Source organism: Bison bison, unplaced genomic scaffold (assembly GCF_000754665.1).
Source record: "Bison bison bison isolate TAMUID 2011002044 unplaced genomic scaffold, Bison_UMD1.0 scf7180017864034, whole genome shotgun sequence".
Classification (NCBI taxonomy): Eukaryota; Metazoa; Chordata; class Mammalia; order Artiodactyla; family Bovidae; genus Bison; species Bison bison.
The window spans coordinates 6,170,070-6,192,152 of NW_011494606.1; the positions used below are offsets into that span (position 1 = coordinate 6,170,070).

At 49.9% G+C, this 22,083-nt stretch overlaps 1 protein-coding gene across 1 annotated transcript in view; it reads left to right on the forward strand.

The window, feature by feature from the left end:
* The window catches only part of MEGF11 (multiple EGF-like-domains 11), a 259,471-nt gene that overhangs the window by 215,981 nt on the left and 21,407 nt on the right, over positions 1–22,083 (forward strand). The window contains exons 10-14 of the mRNA XM_010834543.1: positions 8,384–8,504; positions 9,446–9,609; positions 10,681–10,783; positions 16,584–16,730; positions 17,081–17,215. Coding sequence (XP_010832845.1) covers positions 8,384–8,504; positions 9,446–9,609; positions 10,681–10,783; positions 16,584–16,730; positions 17,081–17,215 — 670 coding nt within the window. The remainder of the gene's footprint in view (positions 1–8,383; positions 8,505–9,445; positions 9,610–10,680; positions 10,784–16,583; positions 16,731–17,080; positions 17,216–22,083) is intronic.

Below are 22,083 nucleotides of genomic sequence, written 5' to 3' on the forward strand. Positions count from 1 at the left end.
ACACCTGCCTTCCCCTGTTGTGTGAGGGAGGGTCAACCACTTTCCATCCTTCTCCTCCTTTCATTCCAAGAAGTATTCATTAACCTCCTGCCCATTGCAAGGAGAATGGATGATCAACACAAGGCGCCCAGCTGTTGACGAATTTTCCCAAATAGGGCGGAACTACAAAGCAGCATACTGCAGGGGAGAAAATTCAGTAAACAGTATTTGAAACAAATGTAATAGAACATATAACTTATTACCCACTGGGGTCCAGACCCCTGCTGCCACATTGCACAAGGAAGCAGGTAGAAGGCAGGGAGGAGATCTGCAACTCTGCAGTGGGACCAGCTCCAGAGCTTCCGTTCAGCCAGCCACTCTTTCAAATCAAGTTCAAGGTGTTAATAGCCTAGGGTGCATCTATAATGAACAGGCCTTTGGATTGGAGGAAGAATTCTCATCCATCCTCCATTTGCGGAGTGAAGACACTGAGCAGGACAGGCAGGCTTCCCCCTACAGGAGCTGGAACCCTGGGAGCCTGCCTCTGGGAGGTGGAGGGCTGCCCTTTCCTGGACGGGGGGAAGGGGTGTTGGGAGTGGGCTCTGCAAGTGTAATGGGGATAGGTAACAATATCAACTTCCAGGTGTTGAGAAAGAGCAAGTGCCTCAGCTTGGCAGGTGGCCTTGCCTCAAGGTCAGGGCCATGTCCTCTGGACGCTCTGTGCTTTAGTGGTGAGCGTGCCGTCAACAGGAGTGAGCAAGGGCAGCAGAGGCTACCCCAGGGTTTTACCGCATCTAGGCTCTTCGCATACTGTGCTGACATAAGAGCCAGGAGATTCAAGTTCCAAAGCCATCCCTCCCAGCGTTGGCTGTGTGACCTTGGGCAAGTTGCTTTCCCTCCCTTGGCCACAGTTTCCTCACCTGTAAAAGAAGGCAGCCAAACCAAGTGATTTGCAACATCTTTTCCAGTTCTGGTACAAGGAGCTATCACCCCACTGAGAATCTAGAAGTGAATATAATGAGATCCTGGCTCCCTGAGCTTACAGCCCAGGGCAGAGGCAGGATGTGTGACCAATCCCAGCCTGTGCATTAGCAGCATTGATGGCCACCCAGCTGGTGTGATTCTCAGATTCCAGGAGGGCTCCCTACTCTGGGCCTGCATTCCCATCATTCCTCACTTCTTCGGGTTAAGACCCCCTCCTGCAGGCAAGAAGATGCTCAGAGAGGCAGAGCTACAGGGTCCTTAGAGATGATCCAGCCACTGGTTCCCAACTAGACACGTACAGAAGCTGCAGCAGGTTGCCAGGAGCGATTCTGAACATTTTACAAAGCCTACAGGCAATTTTCCATTACCTAGGATGAAGCTCACTAAAACACCAAGGTTTTTATTCTGCTGTTAATTAGAATTAAATTAACTCTATGTGATCTTCCAGGTGAGCGTAGGTTAATCATAAGCCCTGATTGGTTGTAGGTGACATCATAGGAATTTCTAGGTCATGGTTGGTGGACAAGATGTTGCCACCAGCATCAGCCGGCATGTGGTCACTGGCCAAATTGCACCTGTTCAGTACGTGACTGGCCTTGGACACCAGCGTGTGGGGACAGCAGTGTCTCTCAAATTGAGAGAGCTTTGCAGACAGGGGACACCAACAAGGCTTCTTGATGGTGAAAAGTTGGGGAGACTGATTTCAACAGCTGCCTGTAATTAATAAAGAAACCAAGACCTGTGTGTTACCTAGTGTGAACATGAGTCAATCAGAACAGAAGATTGTTTTCCAGCAGTAAATGTGCTTAGTTGCTCAGTTGTGTCCGACTCTTTGCGACTCCATGGGCTGTAGCCCACCAGGCTCCTCTGTTAATGGGATTCTCCAGGCAAGAATACTGGAGTGGGTAGCCATTCCTTTCTCCAGGGGATCTTCCTGACCAAGAGATCGAACCTGGGTCTCCTGCATTGCAGGTGGATTCTTTACCGTCCGAACCACCAGGGAAGCCCCTCCGGCAGTAAGGTGTATAGAAATTCTGGATGGAGATTTTGGTGAACAACTTGAATAAAGGCCTTAAGGTACTCCTGGCTGAGGAGTGAGCAAAAGTGCTAGGCTATGTGAAGCGTGTGAGATGCCAAATGCAACCCCCCTACTTTCTTGGGTTCTTATCCTGTCCTTTTTTCCAGAAGGTGAAAAGATCAACAGATGTGGATTCAAGGCTGGTCTGGGCCAGGCACTGGGCTGGGGAAGATGTGGTAGATAAATCCCAGCTCTGCCTCATGGGCCGACTCTGACTTTCAGTCTCTTTCTCATGATGGCGATGAATCTGATCATCTCTAAGATCCTATTCAGCTCAGAGGGTCTAGTCTTCCTGAGTGGGTGCACTCGAGGCCAGCAGGGTAACTTTCTGACTGTATGTCTGACCCTCAGCCTGGCCGGGGAGGGTTTGGGCAGGAGGTGGCAGAGTGGGGTATGAAACCACAGACCGGGATCTGGCCCGGCTTTCCATTTGCACAAGAGCCCCCAGGGAGGCCCAGAGTTGGTGTGGCAGCACGGGACTTTTCCTTAGACCAGGCAACAGTCTGCTTCCTGTGTGTGATGGGAGCCACAGAACCAGGGCCCCTCACTCATCTGTCCAACAGTATTTATAGAATACTTCCACTCCATGCCAGGGACTGAGCTAGGAATCCTGGGGCAGCCAAGGCAGATAAGATCCCTCTTATCACAAAGCTTCTTAGTCTAACTGGAGGAGCCAGTAAATAAGTGGGCAAATAAATGCATCCAGATGCAAGCAGGAGTGTGCCTGTGTGGACACTGCCTGGGAGCTGCCCAAGGGCAGAGACCAGGTCACAGGCTCCTGTGTGTCCCTGGAGCCCACTCCCAGGGCTGGCTCAGAATCAGCCCCCACTCAGCAAACATTTGTTGAATTGCTTGGCATGAGAAAGAAAGCATATGGAGATTGCTCAGTCCTTCTGGTTCTGTCCAGCGTAGAAGCCAGCATGTACACACAGACATCTCATTTCAATTAAACAACAGTTATCAAGGGCCCATTACATACCAGAAGGACCCCAAGCTCTGAGAATCTAGATGCGAGTACAGTGAGGTCCTGCTCCCTGAGCTCACAACCCAGGGCAGACGCAGGCATTAAGAGCTAACCAGGAGCCACCCCAGTGTGCTAGGATGGTGGTGGCTGTGTGTGCACCCAGTTCCTACCAGGGCAGCACAGGTGGGCTGGGGAGGGAACACACAGGAGGGAAGGATGAGGAAGGACTCACAGTTTTATACCTAAATCCACACAGATGGATAAATAGACACCTCCAGAGACACACACACACAGAAACTCACAGGTGTGTGCCCTGACTGCCTAAGCATGCATGCATACTATGTCGCTTCAGTCGTGTCCGACTCTGTGCAACCCCATGGACTGTAGCCTGTCAGGCTCCTCTGTCCATGGGATTTTCCAGGCAAGAATCCTGGAGTGGGTTGCAATTTACTTCTCCAGGGGATTTCCCAACCCAGGGATTGAACCTGTATCTCTTACATCTAACCTGCATTGGCAGGCGGGTTCTTTATCACTAGCGCCACCTGGGAAACCTGGGAAATGCCTAAGCATGTATAGACATAAATAATGACCCCTGCAGGCTCGGGTGCCGCACAGGCCATCATGATTAAGGCCTGTTAGCGTGCCCCAAAATGGGGAGATGAATGTGTAAGAGAATGGCCTATTGGAGGCGGGGTGTGGCAGTGGGCACCCTGAGACTCACCAGACCTTGGCCAGGGGATACTTTGAGGTAGGTGGGACTATTAGTCTAAACCTGAGAAGTTAGGTTGATTATTGGCTTGCTGTGCATGTCCATCACCAGAGACAGCCAATCAATTATATGCCAGGCCTGACCCCGTAGATCAGAGGACAGAAAGTAGGGAATGTGGTAAAAAGTTTCCCTGTTAGTATTTGTGCTTATTGAGGAGTTTGAGCCTGGTTGGATCAGGGCCAAGAGGTGGAGGAGGGGGAGCTGTACCAGGCTCACATTCCTTCAGGGCAGAACCGTGTACTTTAGAAACTGCCCACTTCCCCATTTGGGTTGTTTTGCCATTCGGAGCTAACAAATGGGAAGTTTTGGGCACTAACAGCGTGGGGCACATGGTAGCCCCTCAGTGAGTGGTCATTTCATCCCCCAGAACTGTGGTAAAAGTTCAGGCCTGTTCAACTGTGGTAAGGGGAACCAGGAAGACAGCCTGGAGGAGGTGGCAGGAAGCTAAAACTGGGGGCGTGAGATCACGTGCCTGCTGTGAACACCAGCTCTCCTCTCCTGCACAGGGCCGGCATTTGTTCGAGTGAGAGATGGAGCCCTCTACCAGAGCTGCCTTCTGCTGAAACCTTAGAGGGTTTCATGTATTTGTTTCATAAGAGATACTATTTTTTTGTAGTAATGATAGCGTTTAGCGTGCTTTCTGCCTGCCAGGCCCTCTTCGATCTGCTTCACGTGCTGTTGTTCAGTCAATAATGCCCAAATCTGCGGCCTCATGGACTGCAGCACGCCAGGCTTCCCTGTCCTTCCCCATCTCCCAGAGCTTGCTCAAACTCATGTCCATTGAGTCAGTGATGCCATCCAACCATCTCACCTTCTGTTGCCCCCTTCTCCTGTCCTCAGTCTCTCCCAGCATCAGGGTCTTTCCCAGTGAGATAGCTCTTTGCATCAGGTAGCCAACTATTGTAGCTTCAGCTTCAGTCCTTCCAATGAACATTCAGGGTTGATATCCTTTAGAATGAACTGGTTTGATCTCCTTGAAGTCCAAGGGACTCTCAAAGAGTCTTCTCCAGCACTACAGTTCGAAAGCATCAGTACTTTGGTGCTCAGCCTTCTTTATGGTCCAACTCTCACATCTGTACATGTGGAAACTACTGGAAAAACTATAGCTTCATATGTAATAACTACTTTAATCCTCTTAACAATACTATGAAGTAGGGACATTATTATTCCAATTTGAAAGATGGAAGAACTGAGTCCCCAAGAGGTTCAGTAGATTCCTCAAGGTCAGGCAGTGAGTCAGTGGTAGCAGCAGGATGGCACTAGAGTCCATTCTGTAACCCCCAGGCTCTGCCACCTTTGTGGGAAGATCTGGTTCTTCCTCCTTCACCCCTCACTGATACACCATGGGGCCCCAGATAAGCCCCTGCCCTGCTCTGTCTCCCTTTCCTTCTCTGGGAAGCAGAAAGTCTTCTCACCTGGTGACTTCCCAGAGCCGTTGTAAAGCCAGGCTGACTGTCCATAGCCCTGTACAGGCTGCTCTGGGAGAAAATGGGACCTGGTGCAGCCTTCTGGGGACAGATATTCTGAGCTGGGTGCTCTGCATCTTGCCCCCTGGAGCAGGGCAGGGTGGGCAGTCCTCTCAGCCCCGCCAACAGATCCACAATTGGACTCACAAGCCCCTTGAAATCTCCTCAGAGAGCAGGGATTGGAGACACTAATGACGATTCCAGGAGAGAAACCCCTTCCTCTTAAAGTAAACTCATGCAGAGAAAATCATAAACTAAGCATGCAATTTACACCCCGGCCAAGGCCCTCAGAGCTTAAACATATTCTTCTGGGCTATTTATGCTGCTGCTGCTAAGTCACTCAGTCGTGTCCTACTCTGTGCGACCCCGTAGACGGCAGCCCACCAGGCTCCCCCGTCCCTGGGATTCCCAGGCAAGAACACTGGAGTGGGTTGCCATTTCCTCCTCCAATGCATGAAAGTAAAGTCGCTCAGTCGTGCCCGACTCTTAGCGACCCCATGGACTGCAGCCCACCAGGCTCCTCTGACCATGGGATTCTCCAGGCAAGAGTACTGGAGTGGGTTGCCATTGCCTTCTATTTATAGTCCTGGAGAAATTAGAATTTTTCTGGGTAATGGGAGCACTAGTAGATTACAGCTGGTCAGGATCGGCCAAAGACTGGCCTGGGAGTGGGAACCATGGAACCTTCTGGTGCGGGGCTCCACACTTCCCAGTCTCTCCTCCCTGACCCAGCCTGGGCAGGTGGGAGCAGAGAGAAGGGCTAGAGAGGAGCCTCTTCACCAAGGGCCAAATAAGATCTCTCTATGACCTGAATGGGGATGAGGCCAACTGCCTGGGACCCTGATAGTTGAGAAGTGAGTTCCCCTACTTCAAGGCTATCATTTCACAAATGCTGGAAGTGAGGCTCAGAGAGGGGCAGTAACTTATCGAATGTCACACAGCTAGTGGGGCCCAGGTGAGCTCTGGTGTCCTGGCCCATGCATCAGCATTCCCACAGTAAACCTCAGCACAAGACCTGAGAAGTTAGCTGGAGACACTCCCTGGGGGGAGATGGTGGGAATTCAGCATCCCAGTCTGTGCACCAGAGCAGATATCCCCAACGAGGGTTCCTGAGTAGTGAAGACATGTCCTGGGGACTCCGAGAGCCCAGATTCCCTTCCCTCACATTCAAGGCTGCCAATGTCCCACTTTTAAAAATATATTTATTTGACTGCATCGGATCTTAGTTGTGGCATGTGGGATCTAGTTCCCTGACCAGAGATCGAACCTGGGCCCCCTGCATTGGGAGCACAGAGTCTTAACTGCTGGACTACCAGGGAAGTCCCCTAACACCCTTTTGAAATATCTCCCTTACCCCTCCTTACAACAGACTCCCTCCTCCTGATACCCCTAGAACATTCCCAGCTCCCATACTCCTCTGCACTCTTGTTCACACCCTTCCCACCTAGACTGCCGTTAACCCCACTTCCTCTGATTAACTGAATTCTTCCACCCCTCAAAGCCTCTAAAGTCCCCATTATTGGTAGCCCTGTGACTTGCCCTCATTCTTAATGCCTTACTAGAGCTAACAGCCCACCCAAGGAGGTCTGGCGCAGTGGATCCTGTAGAGTGTCACCCAGATACACGATTCAGGATGAAGGCGTGCAGTTTCCTCCCAACTTCAGGAAACTTAGTAGCTCCCAGATGAGTCTCTCTGCAGAAATTGCCTTCCATCAAAGAGCACAGATTCCCCTGAAGTCATGCCCCCTTCCCCGGGGCAGTGGGTACCAATGATTGGTCAGGGGTATGGAGCCTCTCTCTCCCTTTCCCCTGGCAGGACAATTCTAAGGGCCAACCAGCTCCAGAGCTTCCTAGCAGAACAGCTGAGGCTATTGTTGCAACTGTACCAGAGTTCAATTTCTGTCTGTCCTTCCTCCTTCCCTTTCCCCTCGTAGGGATTGTTCTCAAGAGCCCACTACTCTCCATTTCAGAGAATGTTTTCCAAGGAAACTGGTTGCCAATGCTAAAAACAGAATGGTTAAGCAGCCAGCTTGGCTTCAAATAGAAATCAACCATAGTTAGCTCCGTGACCTGCAATGATGCTGAGGCTCTAGTTCCTATCTCTTGAGGATATTGTGAAGATTAAATAAACTGATGGTACCTGATATTGAGAAAGTGCTTAATACATATTAGCTGTTATTATTTACATTTAACTTCTTTGAGGTTTGGGTAAATGAAAATAGGCTATTGTTATCTGCTTCAGGGGGTTCCTGGTAAGAATCAAATAAGGTTGAGAAGCAAAGGGTTAAATTTTGTGCCGGTGTGACCTAATAGAGGTTCAGGGGTCAAATTCCTTGAGGGCTTTGCCCACTCTAGAGCAGTGGTCTGGAGGCCTGACCCCTCCCCCAACTGGTGAGAATCATTGTATTGCTTTCCTATCACTGCGGTAGCAAATTAGCACAGTAGTGGCTTCAAACAAAACAAAAGTGCTACCTTAACATTTCTGTAGGTTGGAAGTCCAGTATGGGTCTCACAGGACTAAAGTCAAGGTGTCATCTGGCTGTATTCCGTTCTGGTGCCTCTAGGGGACAATCCATTTTCTGCTCATTTGGATTTTTGGCAAACTTCAGTTCCTAGGATTGTGGGACTGAGATTCCCATTTTCTTGCTAGTTGTAAAATGAAGCCTCTGGCTTCCTGTGTGTGTGTGTGTGTGTGCGCGTGCAAGCGCTCAGTTGCTCAGTCACGTCTGACTCTTTGTGACCCTATAGACTATAGCTTGCCGGGTTCCTCTGTCCATGGAATTTTCCAGGCAAGAAGACTGGCTTCTAGAAACCCCTGCATTCCTTGGCTTGTGGCCCCATTCCTCTGTCTTCAAAGTCAATGCAGGCAGGTGGAGGACTTCTCAAGGCTATCTTTTTAGTTATCTTCTACCCTTAAGGACTTACACGATCAATTTGGGCCACCCTAGCTAATCAAAGACACGCTCCATCTCAAAGTCCTTAATCATGACTGCAAAGTCCCTTTTGCCATGTACGGTAACATATTCACAGGTTTCAGGAATTAGAACATGGAGAGGGGGGCAGGGGGGAGGCATTATTCTGCCTACCATAGCCACTCATCATGGGGCACCTTCTGACCCAAAATCCCCCTCCTCCCTTTCCAGGGGGAGGTCTGTGCAGCTCCCTGTGCGGCGGGGACCTATGGCTCCAACTGCTCGTCTGTCTGTAGCTGTAACAACGGTGGCACCTGCTCCCCAGTTGATGGCTCCTGCACCTGCAAGGAGGGTAATGTGCCTGCTTTCCCATCCCATCCCCTCAGATGTGCACACAGAAGTTGCCCAGGTGGGCTGCCAGCTGCCCACCCACCCACATGCAGAGTCAGGGAGCCTGTATGTCAGGTTCCAGCCAAGGAGACTCATGCCCGGGACTTCAACAGCAGGAATGTAATAAAAGCGATTTGTTACCAGGGTGTTAGAAGAGCTGCAGAGACATGCAAGGGAATGTGAGCAACCCAGAAATTCCTGGCTTCTCTCACAGTTGCCACCACTTCTAGGGTGAGAGGGACGAAGGGAGAAAGTGGAGTTCCCAGAGCCTGTGAGTGAGGGCCACCTGGTAGGGACTGAGACAGGGGCAGAGCAGCTGCAAGATGGTGCTGGAGTACTGAGACAGCCGCCCCCAGAGGCCCTGCTCACAGCAGAGAAAGAAGAGAAGATGCCTGTGCCTCTCCTGCCCCCGCCCTCCTGCCACTGGCCAGGTCTCCCGCTGGCAAGCCCACCTGAGAGCAGCCGCTGGGGTCAGCCCCCTGAGACACAGAACAGGTGAAGAGGGGAAATGGATCTGAGGGGACACAGGCCAGTAAGCAGCCTCAGAATGGGAAACCAGCCTGTTCCCAAGCACAGGGCCCTGTGATAAGCTTCCTGAGTCTGCCCTGGGCACAGAGAGGACCCCCACCTCTTGATGCCCTATTGATGCCCTGTTCAGGTGGGACTATCCACCTATAGCAAGAACAGAGAGAACCAGCAGGCAGGAGAGTCAGCTTCTAGCCCCTGTGCTCTCAACAGCCATGCTGTGGTTCCGAGTGGACTCAGCAGGTGGGATGTGTGCTCTACCCAGCTACCAGAGAAGGGGTGGTTTGGGTACATTGTCTTGTACAGAGCTGGGGGAAGTGGGCAGAAAACTGTGCTGACATGTGACAGAGAGGTGACAGCCTTGTTCCTTCCCCTCAGGGTGGCAGGGCCTCGACTGCACCCTGCCGTGTCCCAGTGGGACGTGGGGCCTGAACTGCAATGAGAGCTGCGCCTGTGCCAATGGGGCGGCCTGTAGCCCCACAGATGGCTCCTGCTCCTGCACCCCTGGCTGGCTGGGGGACACCTGTGAACTGCCCTGCCCGGTGAGCGTGGGGCGGGAAAGGATGGGGGTGACCCAGCAGCCCCTCAGACCTTTTCCCTGTGGTTTTTTTGTCCACAGAAGTACAGAGAAGAGCACTGGACCAGGTGATGGAACACCCAGATTTAGATCTCAGCCCCAGTTCTAACCTCTCGGTCCTATTTTCAGCCTCAGCCCTCTCATCTGTAAAATGGTAGATACTGGGGATATGCTGATGTGGAGTCACTTTCCCCAGGGTGCTCTTGGTAACCATTATTGACTCTGGCACAGTTAACCTGAGCCCAGATGCAACTCCAGAATCCTTCATGACACAGCTCTACAGGACAGCCCTTCCTAATCCATGAGAGTTGCCAGAGTTGATAATGGCTAAGTTTCTTTCTAACTCCAACAGCCTGTAATTTTATGATCAAGGTGTGGGAGGATTAAACCAAGCAGTATCCAGCAATAACCACCTTCACTTACTCCCTGGATCTTAGTCTATGATACAAATAAATTAAACAAACTGATGGTCTATTGAATGAGTCCTACAGTCCTGGGTTCCAATCCTGGCTTTGCTTCATCCTAGCTATGTTGCCTGGAGCATGTTACTTCACCTCATCTTTAAATTTTGAATATAATGAAACCATCTCATAGACTTGTTGTGAAGATTAAGAGAGATGAGTTAAATAAGACTCTTGATAGCTAATAACGTTTGAGCACACAACAAACATCGATTGCCACCTTCTTACCCAGTAACAAAGAATAAATTATAATCCTTCTTTATATGTGATCAATGTTCTAAAACTGGCAAAGTGCATTTTCATCTCCAATGTTAGTTAATGATCATTATAGCTCTCTGAGAAGTAGGAAAGGACTATCACTTCCCTCCTTCCAAACTGCGTACTTTGCATAATGCAGCCAAGAAAATTTTGGGAATGACTTCATTGAATCCCCAATTATAAAAACGTGCCTTCACTTTGCCCCAGCCCCAGTTTCTCTGCATCCTTGCTGGGTAGCGGCTCAGTTTTGTCATCAAAATCCCACAGAAGTGTGAGAACCTCTGGGGGTCTAGATCTCACCACTTCTGTCTCCACAGGATGGCACATTTGGGCTGAACTGCAGTGAACGCTGTGACTGCAGCCACGCCGATGGCTGCGACCCCGTGACAGGCCACTGCTGCTGCCTGGCCGGATGGACAGGTAACCCCCTCAACCACACCACCTTCCAGGTCCTGGGAAACTGAGCTTCTGGTGTTCTGCTGCCTTTTCTTGACTTTTCCTTCTTTTCTCCTTCACTTTCTCTTTTTATTTCCTAGGAATGTATCTTTCCTTTATCTCCTCTGGGCTTCAGTTCTCCATTCCATTCAAATTAACAAACGTTAATTGAACACCTGTTTCGTACAGACTCTTTTTGAAGGGCTGGGGACAGACCAGTTTTTAACAAGTCAGACAAAAGTGTGGGTGCTCAGTCTGTGCTTACGGAGGATATGGTGGAGACAGACAAGAAACTCTCGCCTTTGCCCAGGCTTAGACTCCTGGTCCCTACATGTGTCCTGGCAGTCCACCCCCTAAATATACTGCAAATCCATCCATTTTTCCCCAGCCACTGTCACTCTCCTTGTACACTGAGCACCATCCCTCACCCAGCACTGCCTTGGCCTCCTTCTTGCCTCTGGGCCTCCCCTTTTGTCCAGCTGCCCCTACTCTGAACATGGTGACCAGATGCGTTCACATCACACTGAGCCTCAGAATGCCTCAATGGCATCCCATGGCATTTATCCAGGCGCCTTCCAGTGACCTGGGGTCCACGTGGTCTGGCCCTCCCTAACTCCTCCACCTCTCTTATGCCCCTCCCATCGCTCACTTTACTTCAGCCACGTGGGCCAACTGTCTCCCTGCCTCCAGGCATCGAATGTGCATTCCCTCTGCCTGGATCACTCTTTCTCCTTCTCTTTACCTGATAATATCATCTCATCCATCATATTTCAACTTAAAGATGACTTCCTCTGGGAAGGCTCTATGCTCGGATACCACCACCTCTGCAACCTGGCCAAGATTATGAAAGAACTCCTTTAATTAATTCTCAGAATACCCTACAGTATTTTAATTCTCAGAATACCCTAACAGCAGTACTTACTTCAATTGTCACTGAACTCTGATTGAGTAACTATTTGTTTATTATCTGCCTCCCACATTGACCATCAGTTCTGGGCAGGCAGGGACCGATCCGCCTTGTTCACCATGGTATCCAGTGACCGTCACACACAGAAATGGTTAAGGACACAGAGCTGGAGCCAGGCCACCTTGGACAAGTCCTTTAACCTCTCAGGGCCTGAATCTTCCATCCATAAGATGCAGATAATAATAATCCTTATAACTACAGGGTCCTTTGGAAGTTTAGATGAGTTAATACCTGTAAGTGCTAACAGCACCTGGCACAATAGTAGGTGTTCAGTAAGTGTAAGCCACAGATACAATGTTAATAACATGTTGCATGAATGAACCCACTGGCCATTCCCAAGGTGGTGGACAGCAAGGAGTGAAAACTACAGGCGTGGCTGGCAGGGTATGTCCTCAGATAAGAATTCACACCAGGCTGCTCAACAACCTCTGTTCTCCACAACCAGAAAGTCAAGGCCTAGGGGCATTGCTTCCTCTGTAGCATCTTCAATCTGACCCCCTTGTCCTGCCCGTTAGTACAAAGCTAGACTCCACCCTGGTTACCAACACCCTACACTCTTGGCTAGAGTCAAATGGAAATCCACTTTAATTTTTTATTGCCTTAATTTTGAGTGAACTGATAAGATTTTAATGACATCTGGTGCTTAAAAATTCTGTCTTTGATGGATAACCTTTCAGCAAGGTCTCTGCTGTTCTAAAACTAATTTCCCCAAACATGGTCCTGAAGTCATTTCAAAGGAGCAATTGATGTCCTGAAATTTGTTCAAGTAGAAGAAAACCAAGGAAAGATAGGGAGGGCTTGGGGTACAGGCCCAGCCTCCTACTCAGCGAGCCCTCCCCACCTACCCCTGACCACCTAGTTCCTGGCATACTACTCGTCCCTTGAGTCAACACTTTTTAGAAATTATCATCATTTTGGCTGCACTGGGTCTTCATTGCTGTGTGTGGACTCTTCTTTGCAGCGTGTGAACTCTCTGTTGCAGCACAGGCTTTCTCTAGTTGAGACGCGTGGGCTTAGTTGCCCTGCAGCATGCAGGATCTTAGTTCCTGAACCAGGGGCCAAACCTCCCACGTCCCCTGCATTGCAAGCTGGGTTCCTAACCACTGGCCTACCGGGAAGTCCCTCAACACTTGTTTTTCTTTGCTTTAAGCAAGTGCATGTCCTCTCCCCTCACTCCCAGTTAGCCACAGGCTTCTTGACTGCCATGACGTCTAATTCACCTTGCCTTGTACATAGTAGCTGCTAATTCAATGTTTATTGAAATAAGTTGAAAGAAACTGGCCTGTAACCATATATGGATTTCCGCCTTGAAGTGAGGAGACCTTGATAATGATCTGCTCCTATCTCCTCCTGCTACACAGGAGGAAAAGGAGCTGTCCAAGGTCTCAGGACATTACTGCTAACAGGAGGCACAAGATTGCACTGTAAAGGGGAACCATTTCTTCATTCAACTAGCATTTATTGACCCAAACCATCACCAAGTCTTTATTTGGCAGCTATCATGTGGCTGGCCCTGAACTAGGCCCAGGAGTAAATGGCAGAATTCAATAATAGTAATAGACCCTGGGCACCTATTGTGTGCCAGACACTGTCCTGGGTGCTAGAGATGCAGAAATGATGATGATGGTTTCCTGCCTATTGGGAGGACCTGGATAAAGAGTCAGAAGTGTCAATAAACCATGATCCCTGTCTCCCCAGGGCACATACATGAACTATTCAAATGATAGGTAGGGACAAAGCTGTATGCCACTATCAAATATATGCTTGAATCCCTGGGCAGACATCCAGGAAGGCTTCCTGGATGAGGAGGACCTAAAATATACATGAAGAATGTGGGCTGCTGAGTTGCTACTGGCCTTGTGATGTGAACTAGAGGTCACAATACATGGATTCTTAGTCTAGCTGCCCCCATCAATATAGATGTGTAGACAGCCCTGAAAAACAAAACCTTAGATTCTCTAAGGTAAAAAGGAGAGGGCCCCCAAGGGAGATTATTATCCCCAGACAGGGCCTAGAGAAGGCAGCTAACTGAAGACACCACGCCTCTTCAGAAGCTGTAGTTCTGAGAGCGCGCCTCCCTTTAGGCCAAGCCCAGCTGCTCTGACCACACCAGTGCAACTGACCTTTAGATTCTTCTTTCCACTTAGGTGCCAATGTCTGACGTTCCAAGGAGGTCTTAGGACATAAAAGAACCTCAAACAAGAGCCTCACCCACGGCACCAGACCTAGACTAGAATAATTGGCAGACCCAGAACCCAGTGGGCCCTTGCAGCCATCTGCAATCTGAGCATAATCACCTTACACCTATGATTCTTAATCTCCAAAAAAAAGGGGACACATTTTTGACATGAAAACATTTTGAGGATCCCAGACAGGAGAGTAGCTGTATTTCTAATGTCTACTGATTTGGGGAAAGCATGAGAGTGACCGGCTGCCGTGAGTACAGGGGTACTTTTGCATGCATTGTTTTATTAATCACAGTAATATCAGCTCATAGTGTTAGGAAAGAGCTGTATCTGCGTGTGATGCACGTGCCTTGGGCAGCCTAACAAAGAGCGCTTGATGCACAGGTGGGATCAGAGGCCCCTGTCTGACAGTGGAACTCCGCCTTAATCCAGTGTGCCTCCAGAGAGCATCAGGGCCCCTCGGCCTGCAGTCCGAATCTCACATTTTCAACATCCACAGGCACAAGAATTCCTTGAGGCACATCATGGCTTTTGATTTTGGGTTTTTTCTCTTCTAATATTTATTTATTTTTAATTGATTGATGATTGCTTTACAATATTGGTTTGATTTCTGTCATACATCAACATGAATTAACCATAGGTATACATATGTCCCCTCCCTCTTGAATCTCCCTCCCACCTCCCACCCTTTCCCACCCTCTAGGTTACTACAGAGCCCCAGTTTGAGTTCCCTGAGTCATATGGCAAATTCCCATTGGCTATCTGTTTACATATGTTCATGTATATGCATCCATGCTACTCTCTCCATTTATCTCAAACAGCTTTGTGTTTTTTCCTGCCCCAGGTTGCCCTTCAGTCCATTCATGCTATTTGCCACCTCTTGTGAACCTGAAACTCCACTGGGAGAGACCTCCATTGCGGAGTGAAATGTGACCACCGGATTCTCACTGGCATTTCCTGGGAGAATCTCCCCCCACCCCCTTCCCTCCATTGTTCAGTCGCTCAGTTGTGTCCAACTCTCTGCCACCCCACGCCAGGCTTCCCTATCCTTCACTATCTCCCGGAGTTTACACAAACTCACGTTCATTGAGTTGGTGATGCCATCCAACCATTTCATCCTCTGTTGCCCCCTTCTCCTCCTGCCCACAATCTTTCCCAGCATCAGGGTCCCTCCATACAGAGGCCAGTTTTCTGCAGAGTGGCATCAGAAGCCCCCACCCTGCTGTAGAATTGAGCTGTCACAGGAGGAAAGCCCAGGGAGGGATAGGGAGCTGGGCTGGACGGAAGCGCTGGAGGGGAATAAAGCCAGTTGATCCCCTCTCCCCCACTCTCTGCCTCTATTCTGCCCCTCCCCTTCCCTGCCAGCCCAGGTGGGCTTGTACATTCCAGCCTGCCTCTAAATTGGTCCCACCGCTCTCCTGCTGCTGCTAGGGCCGACTCTGTTCACTGAGCCTGAATGTCTTCCTCTCACTTTCTTTCCCTTTCTCATGATCCCTGTCCTTATATCAAGCCAGACATGCTTTTTAAACTAATTTTGCTCCTCTCTGAGCCTCTGATATTCACCTTCCATGGCCAAGTTGGTCTCCGGGGCCCCATGGTCCATTCACCTTGTGCATGTCGGACTAGCAGCCTTTCTGCCTGGGAGGAAGCCCCTCCACAGAGCTGGGTATCCAGCCTCAGGCCTTTTAAAATTCCTTCTCAGCCTGCAGGCTGTAATCACCCCCAACATATATTTCCTTTCTCTCAACTCAAAAAGATTGTGTAGGCCTTGTTCTTCTTTCTGACAGATTCCATCCATCCCCCCTTAGGTCACTGTTTGTCAAACTGAAGGTCATTAAATCAGTTTGTTGGGTCACAACTAGCTTTTTTTTTTTTTTCCTTAATGAAATAGAATACATCATAGTGCAGAGAAAATATCAGATTGCATCATAGTCAGTGACAGTAAATGTCATTTGCAGAGCACTGGTTTCTATTATTCATATGTATGCACATTTGATATAAAATACATATTACACTGAGGACTATGGTCAAAAGAATCTGAAAAGAGCCTCCCACTCTCAGGGCCACTGCCCAGGGGCTGGTTGGCTGGGGCCCTGCAAGGACCAATGGCCCCTGGACTAACATGGGTGAGCATGTAACTCACTCCTAGCTCGTGTAGCACCCCCATCATGGCACTTGCTTGCTCCGCTAACCTTTGTTCAGTCACTCAGTTGTGTCTGACTCTTTATGACCCCATGGACTGCAGCACATCACTAACCTTGGATTTCAGCTAAGATGTCAAAGGCAAAGGAGGCCTTTCATGATCTGACCCCTTCTGATTCCCACAACCTCATCTCTTGCTGTATCCCATCGAGTACTTTATGCTCCAACACACTACGCTATATTATCCTTCAAGGCATGATTCTCTCTCTTGCCTCCTGCTCTTTGCACATAGGATTTCCTTTACCTGGTCAATTCTTATTTGGTCTTCAGGACTTATACTTCAGTCATTCGCCTCTTCCTAGAAGCCCTCCCTGCCCATCCAGGCCTCTGTTTGTTCCTCCACATTTCCAGATGTGCTCGCCTCCCCAGCTCACCCCACACCCCTTTCTTAGTGCACCCTCACCACTGACTGAGTCTGTCCGGCCCACAGGCATCCACTGTGACAGCACGTGTCCCCCCGGACGCTGGGGCCCCAACTGCTCTGTGTCCTGCAGCTGTGAGAATGGCGGTTCCTGCTCCCCAGAGGACGGGAGCTGCGAGTGTGCCCCGGGCTTCCGAGGACCCCTGTGCCAGAGAGGTAAGGCTGGCCCCCTCCCCATAGACCTTGGACAGCTCTTCCTCCCTACTCCTTCCCAGCTGCAGAGAGGCTGGGCTTACAGAGTTGGCCCCCATCAAATCCCTCCCTCTAATCCCCTTTCTCCCAACCTTTTCTGTCCCCAAGTTCAGGGCCCAGCCTGACTCCCCTGTAGAAATAGGACCACCCCCACTCCTCTCTGTAGAAAGGAACAGGCCCTCCGAGGTATGGGTGGATGCGACTCTCCTGGTACTGTTGAGAAGCCTCTCTTCTACACTGTGGGGGACTGGACAGGTGGCCAGGCTGGCTGGTGCCCCTTGAGCTGCTGACCACCATCTCTCCTTCACCCCCAGTCTGTGCCCCCGGGTTCTATGGCCATGGCTGCACCCAGCCGTGTCCCCTCTGCGTGCACAGCAGCGGGCCCTGCCACCACGTCAGTGGCATCTGTGAGTGCCTCCCTGGATTCTCTGGAGCCCTTTGCAATCAAGGTACTCTCTCCAGGGGCGGGGAGAGGGGTGTTCGGGGAGTGGGGGGCAGGGAGACGAGGAGTCCTGGGAGGGGAGTAGAAGGCAAGAAAGGTTCAGGATTCTCATCAGGCTCTGTGGAGGCAGTTCCTCGGCTCTTCAGGGTTTGTTGTTGTTCAGTCGCTAAGTCATGTCCGACTCTTTGTGACCCTATGGACTGCAGCACACCAGGCTTCCCTGTCCTTCACTGTCTCCCGGAGTTTGCTCCAATTCATGTCTGTTGGGTTGGTGATGCCATCCAACCATCTCATTCTCTGCCATCCTCTTCTCCTTTTGCCTGCAATCTTTCCCAGCATCAGGATATTTTTCAGTGAGTCAGCTTTGGGGGGCTTAGAGCCACCTTAATAAGAATTGGATATCACGGGCCATGAGAAAAAGCCATTATGCAATTGAAGGAACAGGCTCAGAGAAGGTAAAAGACTTCTCCATGGTCTCACGGCTAGCAAGTAGCAGAAGTGAAGTGAAGTCACTCAGTCGTGTCCGACTCTTTGTGACCCTGTGGACTATAGCCTACCAGGCTCTTCCATCCATGGGATTTTCCAAGCAAGAGTACTGGAGTGGGTTGCCATTTCCTTCTCCAGGGGATCTTCCCAACCCAGGGATCAAACCCAGGTCTCCCCCACTGTAGGCAGACGCTTTACCGTCTGAGCCACTAGGGAAGTCCAGCAAGTAGCAGAGGTGAGAATCAAATTCTGACTCCAAAGCCCAGTCTAAACAGATGAAAAATGAAACAAGCATAGCTGAGGTCCACATACGAAGTGGCCGCAAATGGCTAGTGCTGCATGTCAAGTGGGAAAGGCAGAGAAGGCTGTGGGAGCTCAGAGGAGATGGTTCTGGCTTCACTGGAGATGGCAACTTCCCAGCCCTTCTCTCCTCGCACTCAGGCCAACATCACTAATCCCCCACTACACGCTTTCATGTCTCAGCTGCAGAATTCACAGCACCCACTCCAGCCAACCTCTTCCACTCATTGGGAGTTGAAAGGGGAGTTAAGCTTATTGCACTGATCTGCGGTTAAAAAAAGCCCTAATTTGTGTCATATGCAAATTTCCATGATGTGGATATTCCCACCATGGCTGATTTGGTACTAGTGGTTTAACCAGTTGTGAAATTCCTGAGTATTTAACAACCAAGCTGAAGGCAGAAGCTGGCTGCAGTGCCCGTCATGACTTATTTCTGTCCCTGGCTTAGTTAGGCCAAGGCAGGGTGGATATGGGGGACAGCTCCATCCCGTGCTGGATTTCAACTGGGACTTAGCCTAAAAGACAGATGGAAGAAAAGCATTGTGGGTGGAGGAACCAACCTGGGCAAAGCACAGAGGGGTGGATCTGCGACTGTCCAGCTGTAGGAAGTGACAGGAGGATTCAGGGGCTGTGGGTGGCAAAGGGGACTGGGAAGGTCGTCTGGGGACTCCTGAAACGTTCTGAAGACAAGGATGCAGAATTTGTACTTTAACCTGTAAGGAGGGAAGAGATCTTTGTCTAAGGTAACCTTAGAACTAAAAGCAACTTCAAGGTCATCTATGAAAGAGTTTCATCTGGCTTCTGCTTAAATACTTCCTTTGAGAGCTCACTGCTTCCCAGGGGACCGAATCGTTTTGATGAATAATGACCACTGAGCTCGGCTATTTTTGTAAGCGTGTGGGCCGTTAATATGTATGAGTGGGAAGTTTACTCCATGATGCTTTGAGGTCATGAGAAGTTTGGAACCCCCCAGGAAATGTATGTGACAGTTTCATTTGCTTGCATCCCTCCTAGGACAGTTTAATCATAACCTGACACGTCGAGGTTTACTTATTAAACATCAGAGACCGAGCCGTCAATACAGATAGACTGGGTCTAAATTAGGACCTAAGCAGCTCGAGGAGTAACTCTCAGATCCTGCAATGTCTGATTTATCTCCCGCTGGCCTAATGAGTATTTTCCACATATAGATCTAATAGAGTTTGCTATTAATGGCAACTGCCCTGGTTAAGTCTCAAACCTTGTAAAAAATTGAACTGACAGTTTCTAATGACTGGCTTTTCAGCGAGTTACAAATTACAGACATTGCTTATGCAGAATCATTAAACATAGATTAAATATAACCAGATGTTTTCTTTTCACCAGCCCCCCCCTGCTCCCCCCACCCCCTTCTCTCCACCTTTCCTCTCTTTGCCTCACTCTTGATTCAGCTAAGAAGTCAACCAATTAATGCATTAGACTGATCACATTAGCAGCTCTGTGGGTGAATTTGTCAGCCTTGTGTATGTGAGAAAGACTTCAAAGATAAGACTGTCTTGTTAGCGAGGATGAGTTAGTTTTAAGAACGGGGTCAGTGGAGCATCTCTGGCACCCCATTCCCCACAGAGGGCCAGGACTAGGGGATGGATTCCCCAAATCAGGTACCTCCAAGAGGCTGACCTGTTTTTCAGGAAACAGAAGCGAGAGGCTGAGCTGCAAACAGGTGATGTGCATGCCATCCTCCTGGCAGTGGACCTGCCCTGGAAGGAGCTAACGGTTTTGCTAGGGAAGAGCACAGGGGCCCAGAGCAACCAGGGTTCCCACAACCATTAACTACAGCCCAAGGCCCGTGGGCGAGGGTTATCAGCCCCATTTCAAAGATGAGGAAACAGACTTGCTCAAAGGTCCTGAGACAGTGAGTGGCAGAACTTCCTAGCTGTGGGCAAGTTACTTAGCCTCTCGATGCCTCAGTTTCCTCATCTGTAGACTTAATAGGGAGTAATAATGAACATGTATAATAATGAGAGTATTACAAGGTTAATTAATATTTGTGAAGCACTCTGAACAGTGGTACATGCAAGAGACATAGAAGTGCTTATTGAATACATAAATAAAACCAGCAGCCAAAGCTTTGGCTGGCGAGCCTGGTACACCATGCTGCCTTTATTGTTTGTCCCAATTGCTAACAATGTCCTGGAGAGACACAGAGTGGACACAGATCCTAGGCAGCTGCTGTCCACCATCTAGTCGGGGGAGGGCTGGCAACATGAGGCAGTGTGGCATAGGGAGTGGTGAGGGCTGCGGGCCCAGGGAAGTCGCTTTTCTTCAAAAATCACCACCTTCCCGTGATTCTCTGTGTGGCCCAGCCAAATGAGGGCCTTGGGGATGCAAGGAGTTCCTCCCCCATAACAGGGATGCAAGGAGGCCATCCTGGAGGGTATAGGGCTGGCTGGAGCCTGGCTTCGAGGGGAGCATGTCGAATTGAGAGGAGCTCTAAGGGACAGGGGCCACTGATTCCAGTTTCAGAACCCACTGGAAGGTCACTGCTCCTGAGGCCGAGTTTGGCCACTTGGGGAATAGTTCTTGAGTGTTTGTTGTATGCCGTGCACTGTGCTGGGCACTCAGACACAACAAAGAAACGGAGAGGCAAGTTCCCTGCCCTCACAAAGCCTGCGGTCCAGAGGCGAAATTCTGAACTCAGCCTTTTCACAGAACTTGGTGGGAGGCAGCGGCGGGGAGCAGGGGCAGCAGTTTATTTCCGCATATTCAGCCTTGAGCACCTGTTGTTCTTCTAAGTGTGGTGGGGATACAGACATGGGTGGAACCCAGGCCTGGCCGGAAATGGTTCACAAGCCACAGTAACAGAAGGCCAGGGAAGAAACTAACAGACTAGGGTCCTAGAAGCTCAAACAGGGATGTAGCCTCCCAGAACAGAGAAGGGGGTGAATATACCAGGATTCAGTTTGGCTATAATATAAAAAACCAAAATAACTGAATTGAAAATGACAAGCTGTATTTTCCTCATGCATTAAAATAAATAAAGAGATCCAGAAGCAGGTTACTAGGAAACGGTGGGGTAGCTTTCAAAGGTATCAGGGACCCAAGCTGCTGTCTTGCTCTGCCATCCTCGGCATACGGCTCACCTCTAGTGTAAGGTAGCTGCTTGAGCTCCAGCCATCTTACCTACAATCTTCCTCCATAATCCACATTATTCTTCAATAAGAGGGAGGAATGGGCAAATAAAGACATGCATTTCCACTTACCATTGGTCAGAAGGTAGTCACACCTACCCAGCTGCACAGGTGGCCAGAAGCCCAGTAAATTCTACTTCTAAGGAAGACGAGAACTGGTATTAAAGGACTTGTTGTCTACTATAGAGGGATCACCAGGTAGGTGGCACTTAAGATGAGTCTTGTAGGCAGGGTAGGATTTCCACAACTGGGCACAAGAGTCAGGGAAACTCTGGAAGGAACAGTTAAAGGCACAGACAAGGAAAGGCATGGGATATTATTTGGAAGATGGTGTGTGGTCCAGTTTCTGGGTGAGGTATGTTTAAGGGTTGATCTCTAGGATCTAGGTTTTATTCTGGGGCAACAGGGAGCCACTGAAGATGTTTGAGCTGGGCACAGGAGTGCAATGAAGAAGGCTGTGGCTTTAGAGAGCTCAGGCTCTAGGAAGCAGGTGGAGGATGGATTTCAAAAGAAATGAGAGGTAGGTGCTTAGTGAACTCATACCTAGTATTTAAAGGAGCTTGCAGCTTGGTTGAGGAAATCAGCCCTTCTTCCAGCAACCAAAGAGTGATTCCTCCAGGAGGGGCTGGGCCCAAAATCCTGCAAGTGACTCAAAGTGGAAATACGACCGGAGCTCCATGTTGGAGAGCCCCTTATGGACTCAGGAAGGTTCTCCTGAGGAGGCTGAGTGGAAGCTCAAGGAACAGTTGTATGTGGAGGGACAGGGGACAGGGACAGACATTTGAGGCTGGCCCCCTCTCCAGCTAACTGCAGACAGACCGGCCACCCCGCATGTCCCTCTCCTCCCGGCTATAAACGTCCTCTGCCCTGCGGCTGTGGGATCAGTGATGCTGACGAAAAGTGTGATCATGGACAGCCG